We start from the raw sequence: 27621 nt of genomic DNA, 5'->3' as shown, positions 1-27621 counted from the left end.
AATGAACTGAATCCCCCAAAAACATTTCCACTGTATTTCAGCCCTGCCACAAAAGGACCAGCTGACATCATGTCAGTGATTCTTTTGTTAACACAGATGTGAGTGTTGACGAAGACAAGGCTGGAGATCACTCTGTCATGCTGATTGAGTTCGAATAACAGACTGGAATCTTCAAAATGAGGGTGGTGCTTGGAATCATTGTTCTTCCTCTGTCAACCATGGTTTCCTGCAAGGAAACACATGCCATCTTCTATGCTTTGCACAAAAAGGGCTTCACAGGCAAGGATATTGCTGCCAGTAAGATTGCACCTAAATCAACTATTTATCGGATCATCAAGAACTTCAAGGAGAGCGGTTCAATTGTTGTGAAGAAGGCTTCAGGGTGCCCAAGAAAGTCCAGTAAGCACCAGGACCGTCTCCTAAAGTTGATTCAGCTGCAGGGTCGGTGCACCACCAGTACAGAGCTTGCTCTGGAATGGCAGCAGGCAGGTGTGAGTGCATCTGCACGCACAGTGAGGCGAAGACTTTTGGAGGATGGCCTGGTGTCAAGAAGGGCAGCAAAGAAGCCACTTCTCTCCAGAAAAAACATCAGCGACAGACTAATATTCTGCAAAAGGTATAGGGATTGGACTGCTGAGGACCGGGGTAAAGTAATTATCTCTGATGAATCCCATTTCCGATTGTTTGGGGCATCCGGAAAAAATCTTGTCCGGAGAAGACAAGGTGAGCGCTACCATCAGCCCTGTGTCATGCCAACAGTAAAGCATCCTGAGACCATTCATGTGTGGGGTTGCTTCTCAGCCAAGGGAGTGGGCTCACTCACAATTTTGCCTAAGAACACAGCCATGAATAAAGAATGGTACCAACACATCCTCCGAGAGCAACTTCTCCCAAGCATCCAGGAACAGTTTGGTGATGAACAATGCATTTGAATGGTGTCTCTGCGCCTCTCAGTGGACATTCAGGATAAAAGTCTCTGTCATCAGTTATATGAAATAATGGCAATATTGTACTGTCACAAAGTATGATGATATTCATTTTACAGTTATAGGAAAGGTGAAATATTATAGTTAGTCATTTATAATTAGATTTTTACTATATTTAGACCTATTGCCCCACTTTTGTTGAATAGGAAAAATAATAATACATGATTATTCATATTTTCACAATATTTGTACTATGTACTATTTTTGCAAGAAAGGTGAGTGCCAGATCTTTCTAAAACAGTACCAGTTATTATTTATGACCATCTCCTGAAAAATTATTACGTTTGGGTAAGTCTATTTAGGCAGAAATTTTGCCCAATCATTCAGTCTTATATCTTCTTTTGAGACTGTTTAGTGTATGAGCTCTTCTGTCCCAATTCCCATATTGAATAGGTACTACTTCTCTAAAAAGTTACAATCCCAACTGAGCCCAGAGGAGCGCAGAGACGACAAGCATAAGGGTGTGGGGTAATCCTGCACAGACTTCATCCTGCGCTGCCACTTTAAGAGTTGTCATGAAGGAAGAAATTGAACTGAAGTTGGGGCATGATACAGAAGTGGGAGCGGGAAGACGCATTTGAGGGTTCGACTTCAAACTAGGAAGCAAAATACAATCCATTGTTCTATATTGTAGTAGGCAGTTTTAGCACAGCTGTGCTGGACTGCGGTCGACATGGATGATAGTTCTGAAGGTATGGGTGGGGTTGATGAAAGTCATGTACCTGGATGGTCTGTGGTGAAATGTTAAAGGAAAAAGAATGGCACTGCTATAAGCGCTGCTGACAGCAGTGGCACTTCTAGTGTTGAGAACATGAAGAGGGTGAAGGTAGTGAAAAACAAAAGTAACGATGTGTCGGAGTGGAAAGTTGTAATCGTGTTTGATGTGACCACGGGGTCTGATCTACACCCTATTCGATTAACCAATGCTGTTAAGAAAGTGATAGGTGAAGTCACATTAGCCCGGTTCATTGGTAATTGTAGACTGTTAATATTCTGTGCTGACCATGTTCAGCAAGGGAATATTCTGAAAATGAAAACTCTCAATGGGAAGAAAATTACAACTCATTTCCCTGGAGCTTCGACTAAGCTGGGGGGGGGGGGGGCATTTCATAGATTATATAGTAAAAGAAAATGTAGAGGGGGCATAGTGGTTGAAGTCAAAAGGCTGTGCAGTAAGAAAGAGGGGCAGAGAAGTGGGAAAAACTGTCAATACTATTACAGTTTGAGAAGGTTTTACCTACAGATCGGCATCCTGGCTTTCCATTTTAAATGCCGAAGATTGGGACATGCAGTGGCTCTGTGCAAAGGAAAGAAAATATGTGCTATTGTGGAGGGAAACATAATTATAGTGAATGTCAATGTCAAAGTTAACTGTTGTAATTGTGGGGGGAACACAGTGCAGCATTTGGTGGATGCCACGTGCAGAAAGAGGCTAGAGAGACCCAAAGATATAAAATCACCCATAATGTCTCTCAAGGCAGATTGGTGGAACTAATAGGCATAATGACGGAGATAATAGGGTTACTCCTGGAATAAGTGGACCTACTGTAGGAAATATTGCTTATGTTGGTCCAGACATGGATATGAGACTTGTTCAGAAATCTTGATCTCACAGATATGTTGTTTCAAAGAACACCTTAATACTTAATCAGATTGACTTCTTAGCCTTCATTGGAAAGGTTATCAACATGACTGCGTTTGTGGAAAGAACAACTGCCAAGTTGAAGATCATTGTGGAAGCAGCAAAATAGTTTTTAGGAGTAACAGATGTTACTGTCGTCATGATTGTTGACATGTTGACTCCTAATAATAATGATGGAACATCACAATATGATAATAATTGATAATTAGAGTCATGGTTTTTGTTATCCTTCAGTGGAATGCCAGAAGCCTTATTGCTAACGGTCAGGAGTTTATGTGATACAGTATGTGATGTGATACAGTATGTGTTCAAGAAACATGGCTTAGAACACATTTTGATGTTATTATTCCTGTTTATTGCTGAATCATATCTGATAGATCAACTGGACAGGGTGGTGGGTATGCTACGTTCATAAGGGAAGGTCTTTGTCGGAGAAAACTTGTAAATACTATTCATTTATTGAGTTAATGTTGAATAATAGAAGAGAACATTTAGCATTTGTAAGTGTGTTTCACAGTAGGTTAGAGAAATATTGAATGCGTTAAAGAATGTGTCTGTTAGAATAGAGCATCCTGTGTAAGTGTGAAGTTTCCTGTTTTGTCTATTCTCAGAAGAGCAGGCGAGACTGAGTTCCGAGAAAGAGAAGTAAGCTAGGCGCTGCGATACCACTGATGTTTCCTGTTTTGTGCTAGAGTTGATTAACTGCAGGCGTGAATAATAATTATAGATGCACCCTGCTAGACAAAGGAGCTATTAAAGTAGAACATGGTGACAGAGTTAGAGAAGGGGAGGGGCATTTATAAAATGTGTTGTATATGCCGATAAGAATGCGGTGATTGACAGAGTCGAAAGCCTTGGCCAGGTCGATGAAGACGGCTGCACAGTACTGTCTTTTATCGATGGCGGTTATATCGTTTAGGACCTTGAGTGTGGCTGAGGTGCACCCATGACCAGCTCGGAAACCAGATTGCATGGTGGAGAAGGTACGGTGGGATTCGAAATGGTCGGTGATCTGTTTGTTAACTTCTCTGGGATATGTGGGACGCTAACGGCCCACTTGGCCAAAAGCCAGTAAAAATGCAGAGCGCCAAATTCAAATATATTACTATAAAAATCAAACTTTCATAAAATCACACATGAAAGATACCAAATTAAAGCTACACTGGTTGTGAATCCAGCCAACATGTCAGAATTCAAATAGGCTTTTCGGCGAAAGCAAACGATGCTATTATCTGAGTTAGCACTATTGTAAACAAAGAAATTCTACAAAGTAGTCACCCTTTGCCTTGATTACAGCGTTGCACCACACTCCTGGCATTCTCTCATCCAGCTTTATGAGTGTACCGTGTACGCTGGGAGTCGGGAAGCAAGTACTGGGAGTGACTTTAACAATAACTAACACAAGGAACAAAACAAGAAACATGAGTAGCATACAGACATGAAACACTGAAACAAAAACAATAACACCTAGGGAAAGAACCAAAGGGAGTGACATATATAGGGAAGGTAATCAGGCAGGTGATGGAGTCCAGGTGAGTCTGAGGCGCTGGTGCGCGTAACGATGGTGACAGCTGTGCGTAATAATGAGCAGCCTGGTGACCTCGAGCGCCAGAGAGGGAGTATACATGACAATGAGGTAGTCACCTGGAATGCATATTTCCTTCTTAATGCGTTTGAGCCAATCAGTTGTGTTGTGACAAGGTAGACGTGGTATACGGAAGATAGCCCTATTTGGTAAAAGACCAAGTCCATATTAAATAAGCAAAAAGAAACACCAGTCCATCATTACTTTAAGATATGAAGGTCAGTCAAATTTCAAGAACTTTGACAATTTCTTCAAGTGCAGTCGCAAAAACCATCAAGCGCAATGATGAAACTGGCTCTCATGAGGGCCGCGACAGGAAAGGAAGACCCAGAGTTACCTCTGCTGCAGAGGAAGAAGTCCATTAGAGTTAACTACACCTCAGATTGCAGCCCAAATAAATGCTTCACAGAGTTTAAGTAACAGACACATCTCAACATCAACTGTTCAGAGGAGACTGCGTGAATCAGGCCTTCATGGTCAAATTACTGCAAAGAAACCACTACTAAAGGACACCAATAACAAGAAGAGATTTGCTTGGGCCAAGAAACACAATTAATCCAAATATATTTTGATTTGTTTAACACTTTTTTGGTTACTACATGATTCCATGTGTGTTATTTCAAAGTTTTGATGTCTTTACTATAATTTTAAAATGTAGAAAATAGTCAAAATAAAGAAAAACCCTTCAATGAGTAGGTGTGTCTAAAGTTTTGACTGGTACTGTATATTTACACAAGTTTTACACTTTTTTGTTGTTGACCAATTGTGACCTAATGGGCCAGCCATCACTGAAACTATATCCTGTTTCAACCAACCCTGGTCTTCCCTAATGTAGGCTATAATAAGGAGAACACAATATGCTCTAGAGTTTACTAGCCTACTTTTGGCACATTAGTAACTGTATATGGCCTGTAACAAACTGCACAGCATGCAATTTCCACTTTGTCATGTGGTAAACCAAGGCCATGTTCGAACATTCCCTCAAACAAAGATCTAGAAAAACGGTTGATTGGAAACAAAGGGTCTTCTTGTAATGGTACATTTGACACAGCAGTATTCTCCCTCGCCTGCCTTTAGTTTGTTTTTGTTTTTTTGCTTGGTCATCATTGGCAGAGCGTTTGTAATGTCAGCCACAAAGGCTAACAAACTCTGGAAGGTCCCACGCGTGAGGCTTGCGTGGGAACAGGCCAGCGTGAGATTTTTGGGGGTCTATTTCGCAGCCGCCCAGTGCCAGGCAGCCTTTAGTCTAAAATGAGACAGCCGAGGGTGAGCACCCGAGTTTTCACACACTAAAGGTGCCGCAGGGAAGAACGCACTCCGGGGATAACACCAACCGATGCAGCGGGATAGCGACGACCACCACCATGTACAAGACCAGTTACCTGCGCGAGGTGCGCAAGGAGAAGTATGAGCGTTCTGATGTCTTCGAGGAGCCCTACGGCCCTGATGCATCCGCGGGCACCTCAGCCATCCAGGGCTGGGAGAGCCTGCAGGAGCTCAACAGCCGCTTCGCCCGCTATATTAATCGGGCACGCGTGCTGGAGCAGCGCAATTCTGTGTTCCGCAAGCAGCTAGAGACGCTGCAGCGGATGGAAGAGGCCAGTGGGCTTGAGGAGGCCTTTACTGAACAGATTGGCCTGAACCGGCAGCGCATCTGCGAGCTCTCCGCCAACCGTGCCAAACTTGAGCGCGAGCTGAAGGACGCATGCCGCATGCTGGACGAGTTCACCAACAAGTAAGTGATGTGCTTGCTTTTGAAAGTGTAAGTGCGTGTGTTTGTGTGTGCGTCAGTAGGGCTATGTGCTTTTTTTAACTGATGTGTGGGTCAGAGAGAAGGAAAGTGTGTAGGGGCCACCCTCTGTGCATACACAGTGCAGTGGTGAGCCCTTATGTAGACCAGGTGCAGTGTAAACTGTTTTTGTGCTGTTGAAGGCATCCAGATAACCTGATCTTATCTCTGTGATAAATTGTCCAACTGCTAAAAGTCTGTCTTCAATAAAGGTGTCTATTGCCTTGAAAATCAGCCATGGTAAATGTCATGGATTTCTAAATTCTAACACCAAGACAGGATCTAGATGAATGCTGCACAGGTGGTTGTGTTCTGAAAAAGGGAAGCAACAGCCATTTCAAGTGCTCTCAATGAGAGCCAGGTTGATGTCTGTATTGATTAATAGTTCATCAATACAGACATTGGAAAGTCAGAAAAGCCCTGAAGATGAAAATCAATCCTCTTACGTGCTCAACACACAAACTTGTTAAAATCACAGATCAATAAAAGGTAGGCCACACATAATTGTGGAATTCCTGAATTTATGTTTTGTGATTTATGTTTTGTCCTCCATAGATACAGAAATGAGTGTGAGTTTCAAGAACAGCTGCGGGGTACATTGGAACAACTCAACAAGGTATGTGTGTGAGTCCCATGACAATTTCCCAGTTTTTTGTTTGTTTTTATTATTCAAAAAATGGACTGATTCTTTCTTTAGTTAAAATACACAAATAGGGGTGGTTTCCCAGACACAGATTAAGCCTAGTCCTGGACCCATAAATATTTTTGATGGTTATTCTTTATTGAGTTTGCTTTTTAGTCCAGGACTACAGTAAACCTAATCTGTTTCTGGGAAATCTCCCATAATATGCTAAACTGTCATGCTGCATTATTAGCGGCATAGTCATAAAAACAAGTTGTGAACCCAACTTGTGAGTAACGTTTTCTGCATACCCCTGTGCATGAAAGGGGCTTTGCAATGTGACACAAAAAAAGTATGTATTATATAATCTGTCTGGTTAATAATCTATAAGCTTTGTCCAGAGTGTCAGAATCATAATTCAATTGCGTAACTGCAACCCTGGTAGGACTTTGTGGTCTGAGAGACAAAGCTTATGAGATCAGGACAATACAGTGTGGTGATGGAACTGAATTAAAATTGCTTCTTTTGATCTTAGAGGCTTTGGACTTAATGGAGGAATGTACTAGTGAAGAAAAAGGCTTTGTGTGGTGTTCAGTTCAACAATACCAGCATTGTCATACTGTTTGAGGCTTTATGAGGATTGGAGTCGATATAGACTTATTGACTTCTCTTTCTTCTCCTTTTCTTCCATCTTCTCTTCCCTTCTCTTATTTTTTTCTCCTCTTCTCTCCTCGCCACTCCTCCTTTTCCCCTTTCTTCTCCTTTCCTAGGAGGCTGACCATAACCTGCTCAGGAACCTGGAGTTTCAGATCCAGACCCAGTTCCTTCAGGATGACATCAACACCACCAAAGACAGACACAGAAAGGTAAGAGGTGTACAGCATACAGTGCATTCGAAAAGTATTCAGACCGCTTGACTTTTTCCAGATTTTCATGTTACAGCCTTATTCTAAAAAAAATAAAAATGTTCATCCCTAATCAATCTGCACGTAATACCCCATAATGACAAAGCAAAAACAGGTTTTTTGAAATGTTTGGAAATATATAAAAAATAAGAAAATGCAAAATCACATTTACATAAGTATTCAGACCCTTTACTCAGTACTTTGTTGAAGCACCTTTGGCAGCGATTACAGGCTTGAGTCTTCTTGGGTATGACGCTACAAGCTTAACACACCTGTATTTGGGGAGTTTCTCCCATTCTTCTCTGCAGATCCTCTTAAGCGCTATCAGGTTGGATGGGGAGCGTCGCTGCACAGCTATTTTCAGGTCTCTCCAGTGATGTTCGATCGGGTTCAAGTCTGGGCTCTGGCTGGGCCACTCAAGGACATTCAGAGACTTGTCCCGAAGCCACACCTGGGTGGTCTTGGCTGTCTGCTAAGGATTGTTGTCCTGTTGAAAGGGGAACCTTCAGTCCAGATGTGACGCTTGGCATTCAGGCCAAAGAGTTTTTTCGTGGTTTCATCAGACCAGAGAATATTGTTTCTCATGGTCTGAGAATCTTTAGGTGCCTTTTGGCAAACTACAAGCGGGCTGTCATTTGCTTTATACGGAGGAGTGGCTTCCGTCTGGCCACTCTACCATAAAGGCCTGATTGGTGGAGTGCTGCAGAGATGGTTGTCCTTCTGGAAGGTTCTCCCATCCCCACAGAAGAACTCTGGAACTCTGTCAGAGTGAACATCGGGTTCTTGGTCATCTCTCTGATCAAGGCCCTTCTCCCCCGATTGCTCAGTTTGGCCGGGTGGCCAGCTCTAGGAAGAGTCTTGGTGGTTCCAAACTTCTTCCATTTAAGAATGATAATGGAGGCCACTGTGTTCTTGGGGACCTTCAATGCTGCAGAATTGTTTTGGTACCCTTCCCCAGATATGTGCCTCGACACAATCCTGTCTTGGAGTTCTACGGACAATTCCTCGTTCTCATGGCTTGGTTTTGGCTCTGACATGCACTGTGAACTGTAGGACCTTATATAGACAGGTGTGTGCCTTTCCAAATCATGCCCAATCAATTGAATTGACCACAGCTGGACTCCAATCAAGTTGCAGGAACATCTCAAAGACGATCAATGGAAACAGGATGCAATTTAATCCATTTAGAATAATGCTGTAACGTAATAAAATGTAGAAAAAAGTCAAGGGGTGTGAATACCTTCCGAATTCACTGTACAAATCACCTGCAATCTATTACAAACTCATTCTACCTTTATACTGTACATTTATACATTTACATCAGATTTATTGCAAAGGATACAGATACAGTGTGCATAGCATGCCGTATTACAATGTACATATGTATGATCTAAATTTGACCAATTCTGTCACTGGTAAAATAATAGGGTGGGTGATTAGAGTACATAGACATTGTGTACTGTACTCTAATACTGCAACCTTGTTAAATACACCCACCCTGTATGACATTTCTCTTTATTTTCCTCAGAGTTGTGTGCGCTGTGTATGTGGAGTCCAGGGTCTAATCATTTCTTGGGAAATGTCTCCTCCCCCCGTAGAACCTGTCAGAGATCCAGACCTACGTGAATATCCTCCACCAGATCAACCAGACGATACACCTGGTGCCAAATATGGCCGTGGGCACCTCTGAGGTAAGGTCTCCCCCTGTCACATGCGTTTGTCTGTTTCCAGGGGAACCAGCTGAGTCAGACCACAGGTGTCAGACCAGATAACAATAGGGCCTTGAAATCAGCTACGTGTGCAGAACTTTGTGGATAACCGTGTGTACGTGACTGGAAAATGTGCTGTGATGCTTTCAAATGTGTTCCAATGTGTTGAGGTGTACTGACCTTTCTGTGAAGTGTGACTGCCTTTTATAATAAGCTTCTGTGTGTTATGACAGGTAATCCCAGCTCTGTGTGTCATGTTGTCTCTCAGCAGAAAGTATGCTGATGCAGTCAGTTAGTCTGTAAGCTGTTTGCTTGTCTGTGTTTGAAGTTTCAAGTAAAGCACTTGATGTTTTGAATGCCTATCTAGTTGTAATATAACTCGCCTGTCTTGTCTCTGTGTGATCTCTATGTGTTATAACTGGCCTGTAGTCTCTCTGTGTGGTCTCTGTGTTATAACTGGCCTGTCTTGCATCTGTGTGATCAGTGTGTATTATAACTGGTTTGTCCTCCCTCTGTGTGAAGGAGCAGGAGAAGCAGCTGGCCCAGAGGAGAGTTCCAGCCCTGCAGAGTCAGCTGGAGGAGTACAAGAGCAACCTCTGCCAGCTCCAAGCACAGAAGCAGCATTTGCAGTACGAGGTAGGTCCCTGTCTCCGTCACTATGACAATTTAGGAAGCATCTCAAGCTCAATTGTTTGAAATTGTCCCACTCCAAATCAACCCTTAAGCCCTAGCCCCTATGCATATTAGTGAGGAAGGGAGATGAGGTAGCCGCTTTACTTGAGGTAGAAAGTTGAGATGTACCCATGGAGTACACTACATACTGTAAATTGGTTGTAGTTGCAAAGGGGTGCCAGTAGGTGCCAGTCATCACCTGCAGATGAGTGAGTAAAGGTGATAAAAGCTACAGAGATGTAGGAAAATACAGGTGTATTTCTTAGAAAACTAATATTAGTAAAAAATAATACATCAAACATCAAAGTCCATGTTTATTTTCTCGAAAGTTGTGACTTTATTGAATAATATTTTAGATGAACATCCCCTCAAATGTCCCTACATATTTTTGCTACCTCAGCTTTACTCTCAAATTATGCTTTTCACTTTGTTCATTTTCTGTAGCTTGTACCTCATAGCTGTCTGCGTTCCCTAGAAAAAAGGTTTTCAAATGGTGTTCTATAACTGAAATACGTTATATTTTAAAATGTTTGAATATAATTGTTGCAAGAAATCTGAATATTTGACCAAAAACATTTTTCATATATTTCTCTAAGGACTCCATTCCATTTTCAATCCGAGACAGGTTGCCATGAAATATTCAATATGTGGGTTGAACACCTTTGCAGTACTACAGCTGTCACCATAACATCCTCAAAGAGTACAGTAGTCATTAGTTTCTCTTGACAAAAGTTCTGATTTATTCAGTCTTTGTATAGCCAGACAGCTGGCACATGAGGTAGTTCAGTCATATTCAGATGCAAGAATGACAAAGATTGCATAAATAAATGCCATTTAGCAGACACTTTTACGTATGGGTGGTCCCAGGAATCGAACACACTACCTTGGCAATACAAGTCTGCGCTATCCCAACTGAGCTACAAAGGACCACACAAATACATAATCTGAGTTAGGCAAGAAATGTAAGGGATTGTTCATCCAATTTACAAAATGACACATTGGTTTCCGATATACAAGGTGCTTTGGTTTAGTTTCCTTGGCAGTGGCTGGCACTGTTACCAAATACTGTTCAGCAAACGGATGATATTTAAGTGACGTTGGTGAGCTTCACAATCAATTGTAGACTTTCGGATGATCTGGACATTACTTGAACGGGATTTGTGCCACAAATGCTAAAACGTTAGCATTTGGAAACAGTGCCAGGGAAACTAAACCAATGCATGGAGTGCTGTCATACCTTGAACATAGATGCTTTACAGGGTAAGGAAACCAATATGTAATGTAGTAATTTGGGTGAGCTATCCCTTTAAGTTTGGTTGTCATTAGCTTAACCCTTAATGGAAATATGAAATGCATTCAGTTTTTTTTAAAGAAGCAGTTTACAGTATCTCTCCGTCCATCCGTCTGTCTGTCTGTGCCAGACGTCAGTGTTGGAGAGTTCCATCAAGAGCACCCAGGAGAGCTATGACGATGAGATCCAGTTGTACAACGAGCAGATTGAGTCTCTGAGGAAGGACATCGAGGAAGCCGAGAGATCCCTGGAGAAATACACAAATGAGTGCCGCCACCTGGCCATGTACCAGACCTCACTGGAGAATGAGCTGGAGAGGTACAAGAGGATCATTGAGAACGAGGACAACAGGTAATTTTCTAACCACAACACACAGTGACCAGTGTCCTGCTGCTATTGGATATAGGCAGCACTTCAAAGTATTGACTCTTGGAAAACCAGTAGTAGACTATACTGTATCAGTCACATGGCGGCAGTTTGGGATATTATATTTGTGTGTTGTTCCACCTCAGATTTGTTCGATAATGGTTGAATATCTCTTCAGTGTTATTTATGTTTTGTGTACTATTTAATTCCCTTTAATATTGCCTAATCTTTCTTTTGTTTACTGTATTAACATGTTTTCTTTTCAGTCTCTCAATGCAAAAATCGAAAAGTATACTGCACAAAAATATGTAGTGTGTTGGTTTCATGAGCTGAAATAAAAGATCCTAGAAATGTTCCATATGCACAAAAATCGTATTTCTCTCAAATTTTGCGCACAAATGTGTTTACATCCCAGTCAATTATAATTTCTCCTTTGCAAAACTAATCCATCCACCTGACAGGTGTGGCATATCAAGAAGCTGATTAAACAGCATGATAATTACACAGGTGCATCTTGTGCTGGTGACAATAAAAGGCCACTCTAAAATGTGCAGTTTTGTCACATAACACAATGCCACAGATGTGTCTTGAGGGAGCGTGCATTTGTCATGCTGACTACAGGAATGTCCACCAGAGCGGTTGCCAAATAATTTTATGTTCATTTCTCTACCAGTAGCCACCTCCAACTTCATTTTAGAGAATTTGGCAGTACGTCCAACAGGGCTCACAACCGCAGACCACATGTAACTACGCCAGCCCAGGACCTTCACATACGGTTTCTTCACCTGCGGGATCGTCTGAGACCAGCCACCCAGACAGCTGAAACAGTGATTTTACACAACCAAATAATTTCTGCACAAACTGTCAGAAACCTTCTCAGGGAAGCACATCTGCATTGTAGTCCTCACCAGGGTCTTGACCTGACTGCCGTTTGCTCACCTTCGATGGCCACTGGCACTCTGGAGAAGTGTGCTCTTCATGGACGAATCCCGGTTTCAACTGTACCAGGCAGATAACAGACAGCATGTATAGCGTCGTGTGGGCGAGCGGTTTGCTGATGTCAATGTTGTTAATGTTGGCGGTGGGGTTATGGTTTTGGCACTCATAAGTGAACACAATTGCATTTTATCAATGGCAATTTGAATGCACAGAGATACAATGATGAGATCCTGAGGCCCATTGTCGTGCCATTCATTCGCCGTCATCACCTCATGTTTCAGCATGGAAATGCATGGCGCCATGTTGCAAGGATCTGTACACAATTCCTGGAAGCTGAAAATGTCACATTTCTCCCATGGCCTGCATACTCACCAGACATGTCACCCATTGACTATGTTTGGGATGCTCTGGATCGATGTATACGACAGCATGTTCCATTTCCCACCAATATCTAGCAAGTTCGTACAGCGATTGAAGATGAGTTCGACAACATTCCACAGGCCACAATTAACAGCCTGATCAACTCTATGCGAAGGAGATGTGTCGCATTGCATGATCAACGCCCCTACCTTTTTTTAAGGTACTTGTGACCAACAGATGCATACACTACATATACAAAAGTATGTGGATTCAGCTATTTCAGCCACACCGTTGCTGACAGGTGTAGAAAATCGAGCACACCGCCATGCAATCTCCATAGACAAACATTGGCAGTAGAATGGCCTTACTGAAGAGCACAGACGTTCAACGTGGCACCGTCATAGGATGCCACCTTTCTAACAAGTCAGTTCATCAAATTTCTGCCCTGCTAGAGCTGCCCCAGTCAACTGTAAATGCTGTTATTGTGAAGTTGAAACGTCTAGGAGCAACAGTGGCTCAGCCGCGAAGAGGTAGGCCACACAAGCTCACAGAACGGGACTGCCGAGTGCTGAAGCGGGTAGCGCGTAAAAGTCGTCTGTCCTCGGTTGCAACACTCATTACTGAGTTTGAATCTGCCTCTGGAAGCAACGTCAGCAAAATAACTGTTCGTCAGGAGCCTCATGAAATGGGTTTGCATGGCCGAGCAGCCGCACACAAGCTTAAGATCCCTATGCGCAATGCCAAGCGTCGGCTGGAGTGGTGTAAAGCTCGCTGCCATTGGACTCTGAAGCAGTGGAAACGTATTCTCTGAAGTGCTTCACCATCTGGCACTCCGACTGACGAATCTGGGTATGGCGGATGCCAGGAGAACGCTACCTGCCCCAATGCATAGTGCAAACTGTAAAGTTTGGTGGAGGAGGAATAATAGTCGCGGGCTGTTTTTCATGATTTGAAGCAGGGCCCTTACTTCCATTGAAGGGAAATCTTAACACTACAGCATACAATGACATTATAGATTATTCTGTGCTTCCAACTTTGTAGCAACAGTTTGGGGAAGGCCCTTTCCTGTTTCAGCATGACAATGCCCCGTGCACAAAGCAAAGTTCATACAGAAATTGTTTGTTGAGATTGGTTTGGAAGAACTTGACTGGTCTGCACAGAGCCCTGACTTCAACCCCATCATACACCTTTGGGATACATTTTTTATTAAATGTTTTATTTAACTAGGCAAGTCAGTTAAGAACAAATTCTTATTTACAATGACAGCTGAGGAACAGTGGGTTAACTGCCTTGTTCAGTGGCAGAACAACAGAGTTTTACCTTGTCAGCACCGGGATTCGATCTAGCAACCGTCCGGCTACTGACCAAAGTATGTGGACACCTGCTCGTCGAACATCTCATTCTAAAGTCATGGGCATTAATATAGAGTTGCTCCCCCTATAACAAACCTCCACTCTTCTCTGAAGGCTTTCCACTAGATATTGTAACATTGCTGCGGGGAGTTGCTTCCATTCAGCCACAAGAGCATTAGTGAGGTCAGGTGTTTGGCACTGATGTTTGGCAATCGGACCTGTGTCTCAGTCAGCATTTCAATTTGGGCTCTCGAGCGGCGCAGCAGTCTAAGGCTGGAGGCGTCACTACAGACCCTGGTTCGATTGGGAGTCCCATAGGGCGGCGCACAATTGGCCGTGCGGGGTCCCATAGGGCGGCGCACAAAGCGACGTGCGGGTTAGGGTTTCGCTGGGGTAGGCCGTCATTGTAAATACGAATTTGTTCTTAACTGACTTGCCTAGTTAAATAAAAGGTTAAATAAAACATTTGTATAATGTTTATTACTAACACATAAAAATACACTATCACTTGCTGTGGTGGTAACTAACATTTCTTCATCATTCTCTTCCACAGGTTGAATTCAGCGATAATTGGGACTCCCATTACCTTGTTCACCACCAATTACCGCTACACCCACACACCCACTGTGTCGAGCAGGGGTAGAGGTGAGGACATGCCATGTCTCATTCCACAGCTGCTTCACACGGATAGTCTCCATACATACAGAGCAGACACACAACACCCCATCGTCATCATAGGCTATAACCACACTAGCTAGAACCCTAATGTATACAGCCACACAGTGATGTGTATCCTACCCACTCAGATACAAAGACCATAGAACAGAAAGCACAAGCACAATGGATCCTCCTGAGGTTTATTCATGGCAGATAAGGATGATCATGGTCCCGTAGGGGTACTATCCTCCTTGGATAATGTATTTAGAATGTGAATGTTTTGTTATCTCCAGACATCACCCAAGCCATCCAGGACATCACCAGTGTCAAGCCTCGCCAGAAGAACCTGGCCAAGAAGGTCCTGAAGAAGAAGGAGATCAGCCCCAAAGATGTGACGGACAGCGGCCAGGAGGAGAGAGTCGGTGGAGCTGAACACATGGAGGACGAGAAGCGAGGGGTGGCAGGGGAGGAAGGCGAGGTGAAGAGGGAGGAGCAGAGGTCCCTGTACACGCCCCAGGATGTGCCAGACGGGGCTCAGATCAGCAAAGCCTTCGACACGCTTTGTAACATCGTCAGAGACCGAATGAGGAAGTACAAGAAGCCAGAGCCAATTGCTGACTTTTACACCAAGGGGCGCTATGTGCTGGTGACAGGCGATGGAAGCTACCCCCACCCCCACTTCTACACCTCCAGTCCCTCCGCCGGACGCGTCTTCGTCACCATCCGCAACGGCATGGTCTCCCCTTATGACCCCTTCGGGCCTTACACCCCCTCCCCCAACCCCCCTCATCCTCAGCCCATGCCACCCCCTGGTCCCCGTACCCCCACCCCACCCTCTGACGGAGAGGGGGGAAAAGGAGACGATAAGGGCGGAAAAGGTGGTGGGAAGGGGAAATCTAGGGGCGGAGACCCCGAGCCTAGGCCTAAGAACCCTACTCCCCCCCCACAGCCCAACCCTGCCCCAGCTCCAGACCCTGACCCCAAAGGCCCCAGCAATCCCTCCGGACCCAAGGGGGGTAAAGACGACAGTCACCGCAGGGGCCCTCCTCCCATGCCCTTCCCCCGCGGCGCTAGCAGCATGCCGCCTGACTCCATGAGCTACGAGAAGGTGGAGATGGTGGAGTCAGTGGAAAAGTTCTCCAACGACCGCAAGACCAGGGGCTATGAGGAGACAGCCATGGTGGTGGAGACCATGATCGAGAAGACCAGCAAAAAGAAGAACTGAGTCTGAGATAAGGTCGACCTCGGCCAAAATATCTATACAGACTCCTCACAAGTTTCACCTCACCTTATGCCAGTAAGAACAAACACTGAGCCATTATGTGACACTGCAAAAGACACATTCTAAAGACACTGTTCCCACCCTATATGAAACCAACCTTAAAGAGACAGTTCTTCCTGATACTGCTCCTCTATTCGCTCACGCTTTCTGGCTTTGCGTTCAGCAAGTGTTAGCTGGTTCCATAATGCTGCTATTGTTGTTTTCTACCTACGCCATAACAATACACCTTTACTGTCTGAAAGCATGAAGTACGAACATCAAAACTACAAGCTCCCTTGTCATCTCAACCCCCAAAGTAGAGTAAACATGGCTTTGACGTGTGAAAAAACGTCTAACATTTTTATAAATTGATGACATGCTACTGCCCTCATGGATGTTTGCCACCCTTCCAAACCAAACCTGCCCCAAAACCCAAGAGCTCATTTGTTCAATTGGATGCCGTCGACTGCCCTCAACACAGACCTTCTGTGTATAAAATTGCTTTAATAGTAAAGAAGAATCAAGCTTTAAAGGCGCAAAGCTCTACTGTCTTTGTGTTTTGACGTTAGCACCGCTCTTATGACACACTCATAGCTTTGTTCCATTACAATCCATTGAAATGTGCCAAAAATATATTAAATTAATATTATTATTTTACTTTTTGTATGCAGATAAAGCACTATTGACTTACTTTATAATGATGGTAGAGGTGATGGATGCCTAGTTTTTAACTGATCACCCTGTTTGACTTGCATACTAGAGGTATATTCATTGTGTCAGAGTGAGGAAACTAGACTGAGCTAGTGCAGTGTTTAGTAAACACTGGGTGTCCCTCAGCACGGAGTGATAGGTGCAGTTACTGAAGGAGAGTCATCCATTTTTCATTGAGATGAACTGGAGGAGCAGACAGCGACCTCTGAACTCTGCATAATCCACTTTCCCTTAAGAGGGACAGACAAGAGAGAGAAAGAGAGAGCCAGAAAACGTGTGTGTGTGTGACAGAATTACAAAAGTAAGAGATACAGAGAGTGGGAGAAGAAGAAGCTGTTTTATACTATATTCCCGGTCCTGGTCTCACACCCAGTGTGTGATGTAAATGTCCCTGTGCTTTGTGCTCTTGAGTGAACAGATAAGTGCTTCCCATTACAGCATAGGCTTCAATTGTCTGGCATTGAGCATTGTAAGGCCAAATTACTTACCTTAGAACGTGAAATTGGAATACAGAGCCACATACCCAGGGTCTTCCAGCTGTATTTCTCTTCCTCATTCAAATGACAAACAAGACATTTCTTCTACCTGCCTGTGCATTGCAGAGTGGTGCAAATCACTGAAGTGCTTTAACAAACAGCTAAATAGATTTATTATAGTATACGACAAAGGTTATTCTGCAATACGCTTTGAGGACCACAGGCTGCAAAATAAATCACACGATCCTTGTCTTGTTTATATAGAAACAGTTGCTTGTCACAAGAATATGAACGGAAAGAAGTATCACTGCTCTGTTTGCAAGATATTAAACTTTAAGTAGAATGACACTGAAAATAATTTTATCACAAACTGTACAACAGTTGGTTCACCAGAGGTGGAGGAGTGGGGGAAAGCAAGAACACCATATAGTGGATGCATTATGTTTATATACATTTTTGTCATGTGTAAAAAAACATAGACCGAAAGCCAGATAGGATCTTTTTGTTTTCTCTATAGATCAGATTATTTTAAGGTTACACTTTTATCATCATCATCTTCGGATTACAAGAAACATTAGTTGGAAGTAGATGGCTAATATAAACACAAAAACAGAGAAAAGGGTGGGAGGGGAGGAAAGAAAATGAGAGAGGAGAGAAAGGGAGTCAGGAGAGAAAGTGAGAGAGAGGGCAAGATAAAGCGAGAAGGGGCAGAGAAAGTGAGAGAAGTGGAAAGTGCGAGAAAAAGAGAGGGGAAGTGAGAGAAAGATAGGAGAGAAGTAGAGAGCAAGACCGGCCCGGCATGCAGACCTGACCAGACGGTGTTTAGTTAGCTACGTCAGCTAGTTTTTACTCAGCAGGCTCTTCAGACTCCTCTCCACTGCCTCGTCCAGCTCTTCCTCCAGCTCCTCCTTTTTTGACATGGCTAGTTTGGACTGGTAGTCGCGCACTATCTGGTCTATGTAAGGGGCACTTTGTGTTCCATGGAGCATGAGGTTCCACTCCTTCAGGGCCCCTCTCTGTGGCTTGTCTCCCTGGAAGCCCACCTCCAGGACCCATGTCCCACGGGGGTCCTCTCCCCAGGTGTGTGTGGTCATAAAGGGCCACTTGTCAAAGCCCACCTTGGCGTCGTCGTCCCGGGGCCGGCAGCTCAGCAGGATGGACTTGGTGCCCATGGGGGAGGTCATGTTGATGTTGAGGTCGCCACGGCGACTACCATTGACTGTGACCACAGCCTGAACGTGCTCCAGGTAGCGGACAAAGTTGTCCTTCCCCTGGCAGGAGTCAGTGGAGATGGTCAGGATCAGCTTGTCACCCGATTGGATCATACTGAAGGGAGAGATGGGGGGGGGATTAGGAAGGTGAGGGCAAAAGAAGAGTCAAGTGAGACAAAGGAAAAAAGGTGATAAAGGGAGGATAATGAAAAGGGACAACAGGGGGAGAGAGATGGACAGAGGGATGGAGAAGACTTGAAAGGGAGACAGAAGATGAAAGGTGGGAAAGGAAGGGTCAGAGAACGACAGAAATACGGGGAGATGGAGAAAGGAAAACATGACAGAAAGATATAGAGAGGAAGATAGAGTTAACAAAAAAGGAAACGGGAATACAAAAATGTATTAAGGAAGAGAGAGATTCGAGAGAGGAAGATCAAATCAAATCAAATGTATTGATATAGCCCTTCGTACATCAGCTAATATCTCGAAGTGCTGTACAGAAACCCAGCCTAAAACCCCAAACAGCAAGCAATGCAGGTGTAGAAGAAGAAACAGAAGGACAGAGAGAGAGAGAAATAATAACATAATCAGTATTCTGGTCAGCTCCTTGAGACCACAGGTGTCCCTGTATCTAATTAAATCTGAGATTCAGCCTGCTGGTGCAGAGTATTTACCATAGCCCAGTCTGTCTAGACCTCCGCACTCACAGCTCCTTCTACCTGACCTACTTAGCATGGACCCAGCAGACCCTGACAGAGCACTAGTGCTGCCTCAAATCCTGCTCCCCCACAGAAACACAACAATGATAGAAACCATGCTTGGTTTGCCATTAAATTATTCTAGGAAACCGAAGCGTGTGCTTTTTGGTTAGGCTTAGACTAGAATATGTTACCTTCCTGCTACCCCTATCTTAGCGGGCATTCATTATTGGAGATTGAGATTCACTTGATAAATCAAAATAAAGCATTTCTTTATCATAAAATATGCAATTGTATTAACTTTTTCTAGCAAAATCAATATATTTTTCCGTTGTAAAAACCTTTTCCGACAGTGTGCCCTGATGAATATGATGATCAAGGTGTTAATTTCAAGCATGTATCTCCTTTGAAACAGTTTATTGATCTGTGGTGGCATAATTTATCACATTTTTATTTTATTTTCTCTGGAGTGATGAATCATGCTTTACTCGTCCGATGGACAAATCTGGGTTTGGCAGATGCCAGGAGCATTCTACCTGCCCTAAAGCATAGTGCCAACTTTAAAGTTTGGTGGAGAAGGGAAATCTTAACGCTACAGCATGCAATGACATTCTAGACAATTCTGTGCTTCCAACTTTGTGGCAACAGTTTGGGGAAGGTACTTTCCCATTTCAGTATGATAATTGCCCAGTGCACAAAGCGAGGTCCATACAAAAATGGTTTGGCGAGAACTGTGTGGAAGAACTTGCCTGGCCTGCACAGAGCCCTGACCTCAACCCCATCGAACACCTTTGGGATGAATTGGAAAGCTGACTGCGAGCCTGGCCTAATTGACCCTCATCAGTGCCCGACCTCACTAATGATCTTGTGGCTGAATGGAAGCAAGTCCCCGCAGCAATGTTCCAACATCTAGCGGAAAGCCTTCCCAGAAGAGTGGAGGCTGTTATAGCAGCATAGAGGGGACCAACTCCATATTAATGCCCATAATTTTGGAATGAGATGTTCGACGAGCAGGTGTCCATATACTTTTGGTCATATAGAGTTTTGAGCCCCCTAGGGCTTGTGCGGTGGAGGAGATCTTCATGGGCTATACTCAGCCTTGTCTCAGGGTAGTAAGTTGGTCTGTTGATATCCCTCTAGTGGTGTGGGGGCTGTGCTTTGGCAAAGTGGATGTGATTATATGCTGCCTGGTTGGCCCTGTCCACGGGTATCGTCAGATGGGGCCACAGTGTCCCCCGACCCCCCCCTGTCTCAGCCTCCAGTATCTATGCTGCAATAGTCTCTCTCTCTCTCTCTCTCTCTCTCTGTCTCTCTGTCTCTCTGTCTCTGTGCTGTGAAAAGCCAACTGACATCATTTACATCTGAGGTACACCCTCTACAACCACTGTGATTATTACTTGACCCTGCTGGTCATCTATGAACGTTTGGACATCTTGAAGAACAATCTGACCTTAATGGCCATGTCCTCTTATAATCTCCACCCGGCATAGTCAGAAGAGGACTGGCCACCCCTCAGATTCTGGTTCTTCTCTAGGATTCTTTGTAGGTTGATTTGATGTAGTGTATCAAATTCCCAATTTATGCAACAAAACCAACTTCATAAGAGGTTTTAAAAATAGGCTCTGTTTGACTCAAAATTCCACGATGGACAGTAAGGTATTGTTAGCAGAAGAGATACTTAATTCACCAATACATGTCTTGGTAGTCCAAAAAATATTGCTATCAGGTTGTGAATCACAGCTGGCCTGGTACATTTTTTTGCTGCCTCCACTCATTCGGGATGTTTTTGGGCAAAAACGCACGAATGTAACTAACTCTGGGAATGTCAATACAATCAAACTAGCAAGGGCAATGATCAGAAGTCAGTCATATGCTAGCGTATCTATTTATGTAGCTATTTATTTACTGTAGCAAGCTAAAAACATATAGCTTAACATTAGCTAGTTAGTTAGAGAGCTGCTGGAAGGATATCATGTCATTGGAGGAGTGGGTGAGCCACCAACTTTTTCCCCTCATATCGTTTTTCGGTGGCTACAGATAGAGATGCAGGTGTCATTTGGTTAGCTGGTGAGAAATTTGAATCACTTTGCTAGCTAGCTATGCTGAACTTGAACAACTTTTATCTAGTTCAGCATATCTCTTGCATTCGTAAATTCACTCTGGCTATCTACTCCAATTTCAGAGAACTTATGAATGCGCAACACCCGCTGAATATGACCGGTGCCAGTAAACTTTGGCAAAAAAGTAATTCAATGGTTGCCAGCAGCACAGTTAGTCACTAATGCTCTGGATAATTTAAACAAGCTAACCAGCTCTACTAGGTGTTCTCTCATTTGTGTCTGGAAGCAGCTAGCCAACTTTAGTCAGTCAGCTTGGTTGCTTAACTGCCATTGTGAGGAATGTGCAGATCAACCCTACTCCTCGGCCTGAGCGTCCTGTATCAATAGCGCAGTGTATGCTCTGAACCCTCGGAGACCGAAAAGCTCAGAATTTATGAACAGACAATCTGACAATGCTCTGAATTTACAAAGGACCCAGAGCGCACTCTGACACACTGGAGGCAATTTATGAACATACCCCTAGTTGTCAATCATTTTTATTTGGCATTTGCTAAATGAGCGCGCAGGCAGGCAAGTTCCCATTCAGTTGTCAAAACATGGGTTGGGACACGCATGCATTGGCAGGCAAGCTGCAGAAGGATGCGTACTAATGATCTAAAGTCGTACTGTTGCTACAGCCTGGAAACACACAGTCGAGTTCAAAGTGAATGATGTCAGGCCCATGTGGCAAATAACTTATTTGCATAAAGGCCTACTGTAGCTCTGATTGACTATCTGCGTAGACTCCGGTTCTGGACGAGACATACTTTTTTATTATGTTTTATGGGTCGAACTGCAGAGGAACAACACAGTCAGGCAATGGAGCAGACATACAGTTGAAGTCCCAAGTTTACATACGCTTAGGTTGGAGACATCAAAATGCGTTTTTCAACCAATACACACATTTCTTGATAACAAACTATAGTTTTGGCAAGTCCGTTAGGACATCTACTTTGTGCATGACACAAGTCATTTTTCCAACAATTGTTTACAGACAGATTATTTCACTTATAATTCACTGTATCACAATTCCAGTGGGTCAGAAGTTTACATACACTAAGTTGACTGTGCATTTAAACAGCTTGGAAAATTCCAGAAAATGATGTCATGGCTTTAGAAGCTTCTGATAGGCTACTTGGCATCATTTGAGTCAAATTGAGGTGTACCTGTGGATGTATTTCAAGGCCTACCTTCAAACTCAGTTTGAGTTTCGCTTGACATCATGGGAAAATCAAAAGAAATCAGCCAAGACCTCAGAAAGAAATTGTAGACATCCACAAGTCTGGTTCATTCTTGGGAGCAATTTCCAAACGCCTGAAGGTACCACGTTCATCTGTACAAACAATAGTACGCAAGTATAAACACCATGGGACCACGCAGCCATCATACCGCTCAGGAAGGATACGCGTTCTGTCTCCTAGAGATTAATGTATTTTGGTGCGAAAAGTGAAAATCAATCCCAGAACAACAGCAAAAGACCTTGTGAAGATGCTGGAGGAAACAGGTACAAAAGTATCTATGTCCACAGTAAAACGAGTCCTATATTGACATAACCTGAAAGGCTGCTCAGCAAGGAAGAAGCCACTGCTCCAAAACCACCATAAAAAAAGCCAGACTACGGTTTGCAACTGCACATGGGGACAAAGATCATACTTTTTGGAGAAATGTCCTCCAGTCTGATGAAACAAAAATAGAACTGTTTGGCCATAATGACCATCATTATGTTTTGAGGAAAAACGGGGAGGCTTGCAAGCCGAAGAACACCATTCCACCCATGAAGCACGGGGGTGGCAGCATCATGTTGTGGGGGTGCATTGCTGCAGGAGTGACTGGTGCTCTTCACAAAATAGATGGCATCATGAGGGAGGAAAATGATGTGGATATATTGAAGCAATATCTCAAGACATCAGTCAGGAAGTTCAAGCTTGGTCGCAAATGGGTCTTCCAAATGGACAATGACCCCAAGCATACTTCCAAAGTTGTGGCAAAATGGCTTAAGGACAACAAAGTCAAGGTATTGGAGTGGCCATAACAAAGCCCTGACCTCAATCCTATAGAAAATTTGTGGGCAGAACTGAAAAAGCGTGTGTGAGCAAGGAGGCCTACAAACCTGACTCAGTTACACCAGCTCTGTCAGGGGGAATGGGCCAAAATTCACCCAACTTATTGTGGGAAGCTTGTGGAAGGCTACTCGAAACGTTTGACCCAAGTTAAACAATTTAAAACCAATGCCACCAAATACTAATTGAGTGTATGTAAACTTCTGAGCCACTGGGAATGTGATGAAAGAAATAAAAGCAGAAAAAATAATTCTCTCTACTATTATTCTGATATTTCACATTCTTAAAATAAAGTTGTGATCCTGACGGACTTAAGACAGCAAATTTTTACCAGGATTAAATGTCAGGAATTGTCAAAAATTGAGTTTAAATGTATTTGGCGTAGGTTTATTTCATCTTCTGACTTCAACTGTAGCTAAATACAAACAAACCTACGGTCGTGGCCAAAAGTTTTGAGAATGACACAAATATTAATTTTCACAAAGTCTACTGCCTCATTTTGTATGATGGCAATTTGCATATACTCCAGAATGTTATGAAGAGTGATCAGATGAATTGCAATTAATTGCAAAGTCCCTCTTTGCCATGCCAATGAACTGAATCCCCCAAAAACATTTCCACTGCATTTCAGCCCTGCCACAAAAGGACCAGCTGACATCATGTCAGTAATTCTCTCGTTAACACAGGTGTGAGTGTTGACGAGAACAAGGCTGGAGATCACACTGTCATGCTGATTGAGTTCGAATAACAGACTGGAATCTTCAAAAGGAGGGTGGTGCTTGGAATCATTGTTCTTCCTCTGTCAACCATGGTTTCCTGCAAGGAAACACGTGCCGTCATCATTGCTTTGCACAAAAAGGGCTTCACATGCAAGGATATTGCTGCCAGTAAGATTGCACCTAAATCAACCATTTTTTGGATCATCAAGAACTTCAAGGAGAGCGGTTCAATTGTTGTGAAGAAGGCTTCAGGGCGCCCAAGAAAGTCCAGTAAGCACCAGGACCGTCTCCTAAAGTTGATTCAGCTGCGGGGTCGGGGCACCACCAGTACAGAGCTTGTTCAGGAATGGCAGCAGGCAGGTGTGAGTGCATCTGCACGCACAGTGAGGCGAAGACTTTGGAAGATGGCCTGGTGTCAAGAAGGGCAGCAAAGAAGCAACTTCTCTCCAGGGAAAACATCAGGGACAGACTGATATTCTGCAAAAGGTATAGGGATTGGACTGCTGAGGACTGGTGTAAAGTCATTTTCTCTGATGAATCCCCTTTCCGATTGTTTGGGGGATCCGGAAAAAAGCTTGTCCGGAGAAGACAAGGTGAGCGCTACCATCAGTCCTGTGTCATGCCAACAGTAAAGCATCCTGAGACCATTCATGTGTGGGGTTGCTTCTCAACCAAGGGAGTGGGCTCACTCACAATTTTGCCTAAGAACACAGCCATGAATAAAGAATGGTACCAACACATCCTCCGAGATTAACTTCTCCCAACCATCCAGGAACAGTTTGGTGACGAACAATGCCTTTTCCAGCATGATGGAGCACCTTGCCATAAGGCAAAAGTGATAACTAAGTGGCTCGGGGAACAAAACATCGATATTTTAGGTCCATGGCCAGGAAACTCCCCAGACCTTAATCCCATTGAGAACTTGTGGCAAATCCTCAAGAGGCGGGTGGACAAACAAAAACCCACAAATTCTGACAAACTCCAAGCATTGATTATGCAAGAATGGGCAGTCAGGATGTGGCCCAGAAGTTAATTGACAACATGCCAGGGCGGATTGTAGAGGTGTTGAAAAAGAAGGGTCAACACTGCAATTATTGACTCTGCATCAACTTCATGTAATTGTCAATAAAAGCCTTTTACACATATGAAATGCTTGTAATTATACTTCAGTATTCCATAGTAACATCTGACAAAAATATCTAAAGACACTGAGGCAGCAGACTTTGTGAAAATGTATATTTGTGTCATTCTCAAAACTTTTGGCCACGACTGTACATCTTAGTACTAATTCTATTTTCCGCCAGGTCGGTATGTCTGTACAGTGCCCGGTCACTTACTGGACATCCTGCAATGATCCAGCCACGCAGTGAAAACGCTCGGGGACAGTCTTCCACTCCTTGGCCATCTTGACCATGCCGCCAGCGTCCAGCACACCGTAACCAAACAGGTGGTTGAACTCCAGGCCCACACCGTTCCTCCGCCACTGGTGCACCTCGTCATGTAGCTGGTTTCTCTTGGAGGTCAGCACGGACAAGTGCTGTATGTCCCTCCATGTCAGGTTAGGACTGCAGAGGGGGTGAAGGGGTGAGGGGGAGAGACAAGACAGAGTTAGATTTGTATTTATTTGATTATTTGATTTAACCTTTATTTAACTAGGCAAGTCAGTTAAGAATAAATTCTTATTTACAATGATGATTCTTATTTACAAACCCTAACCCGGACGACACTGGGCCAATTGTGTGCCGTCCTATGGGACTTCCAATCATGGCCGGTTGTGATACAGCCTGGAATCGAACCAAGGTCTGTAGTGATACCTCTAGCACTGAAATGCAGTGCCTTAGACCACTGCACCACTCGGGAGCGCACTCGGGAGATGTGTGTATCAGGTGTACACAGGTGACAGATCAGGCATTTAAAGGCTGAGCGCAATCAAAAACGAGATTTTCCGGTGTTTCATATACAAATGAAGTCAGGAGTTTACATACACTTAGGTTGGAGTCATGATAACTCATTTTTCAACCACTCCACAAATTTCTTGTTAACAAACTATAGTTTTGGCAAGTCGGTTAGGTTCTGTCTCCTAGAGATGAATGAACTTTGGTGCAAAAAGTGCAAATCAATCCCAGAACAACAGCAAAGGACCTTGAGAAGATGTTGGAGTAAACAGGTACAAAATTATCTATATCCACAGTAAAACGGGTTCTATATCGACATAACCTGAAAGGCCACTCAGCAAAACCGCCTTTAAAAAGCCAGACTACAGTTTGCAAATGCACACGAGGACAAAGATCGTACTTTTTGGAGAAATGTCCTCTGGTCTGATGAAACAAAATAGAACTGTTTGGCCAAAATGACCATTGTTATGTTTGGAGGAAAAAGGGGGATGCTTGCAAGCTGAACCACACCATCCCAACCGTGAAGCACGGGGGTGGCAGTATCATGCTGTAGGGGTGCTTTGCTGCAGGAGGGACTGGTGCTCTTTACAAAATAAATGGCATCATGAGGGAGGAAAATGTTGTGGATATATTGAAGCAACATCTCAAGACATCAGTCAGGAAGTTCAAGCTTGGTCGCAAATGGGTCTTCCAAATGGACAATGACCACAAGCATACTTCCAAAGTTGTGGCAAAATGACTTAAGGACAAGAAAGTCAAGTAATTGGAGTGGCCATCACAAAGCCCTGACCTCAAGCCTATAAAAATTTGTGGGCAGAACTGAAAAAGCGTGTGTGAGCAAGGAGGCCTACAAACCTGACTCAGTTACACCAGCTCTGTCAGGAGGAATGGGCCAAAATTCACCCAACTTATTGTGGGAAGCTTGTGGAAGGCTCCCGAACATTTGACCAAAGTTAAATTTAAAGACAATGCTATCAAATACTAATTGAGTGTATGTAAACATCTGACCCACTGGGAATGTGATGAAAGAAATAAAAGCTAAAATAAATCATTCTCTCTACTATTATTCTGACATTTCACATTCTTAAAATAGAGTGGTGATCCTAACTGTCCTAAAACAGGGAATTTTTACTGGGATTAAATGTCAGGAATTGTGAAAAACTGAGTTTAAATGTATTTGGCTAAGGTGTATGTAAACTTCCGACTTCAACTGTATATTACCACACTATGAGATTGGAATAATACTGTGAAATTGTGAAAATGATGATCATGTAATTTTAGTGTAAGAGCTGTTTGAAAAGACTGCCTGAATTTTCACCATGTTTTGTGTGGGATGGAGTTTTAGCCTGCCTGGTGTCATCAGTTAGATATATAAATAAATACTTAGCTAGATATCCAATTGTGTCGTTATCTGTGATATGATTCCTAAAAATAATAAGCCTGCTGGCTGTTGATTGCAAGAATGAATGGTGCCTAAGCCTAACCCTTATGATGATAGCTATGTAGCTAGCCAATAGCTATGACTTTTGAAAGCTCGGGCTGGTATTCAGCATGGAAACTAAATCATCCTGGTCTAGTTTACAACTGTCAATGATGTATTATTGTTATGTACTATT

General features: G+C 43.5%; 2 protein-coding genes across 3 annotated transcripts in view; one reads left to right on the top strand and one right to left on the bottom strand.

Moving 5' to 3' along the window:
• Nucleotides 1–3619: 3619 nt before the first annotated feature.
• Nucleotides 3620–16676, top strand: LOC139570877 (filensin-like). Of its 2 annotated transcripts, none has more exons than XM_071393175.1 (8): nucleotides 3620–5948; nucleotides 6558–6618; nucleotides 7395–7490; nucleotides 9128–9220; nucleotides 9767–9874; nucleotides 11332–11552; nucleotides 14772–14863; nucleotides 15169–16676. In XM_071393175.1, exons 1-8 carry the CDS (start codon nucleotides 5578–5580, stop codon nucleotides 16098–16100), a joined length of 1974 nt encoding a protein of 657 aa, XP_071249276.1. In that variant the 5' UTR covers nucleotides 3620–5577; the 3' UTR covers nucleotides 16101–16676. The 2 variants fall into 2 exon arrangements, with proteins under 2 accessions (XP_071249276.1, XP_071249275.1); XM_071393174.1 differs by having other exon boundaries at nucleotides 9761–9874.
• A 1074-nt stretch (nucleotides 16677–17750) lies between these two features.
• LOC139570878 (neuroendocrine convertase 2-like) overlaps nucleotides 17751–27621 on the bottom strand; it is a 67106-nt gene continuing 57235 nt past the window's right edge. Inside the window, exons 11-12 of the mRNA XM_071393176.1 lie at nucleotides 25448–25675; nucleotides 17751–18649 (exon numbers count right to left, since the gene is read on the bottom strand). Coding sequence (XP_071249277.1) covers nucleotides 18163–18649; nucleotides 25448–25675 — 715 coding nt within the window. The 3' untranslated portion in view covers nucleotides 17751–18162. The remainder of the gene's footprint in view (nucleotides 18650–25447; nucleotides 25676–27621) is intronic.

This window comes from Salvelinus alpinus, chromosome 3, assembly GCF_045679555.1.
Source record: "Salvelinus alpinus chromosome 3, SLU_Salpinus.1, whole genome shotgun sequence".
Lineage (NCBI taxonomy): Eukaryota > Metazoa > Chordata > Actinopteri > Salmoniformes > Salmonidae > Salvelinus > Salvelinus alpinus.
The sequence above is the reverse complement of the archived record's forward strand: the minus strand, read 5'-3'. Positions and strand labels throughout refer to the sequence as shown.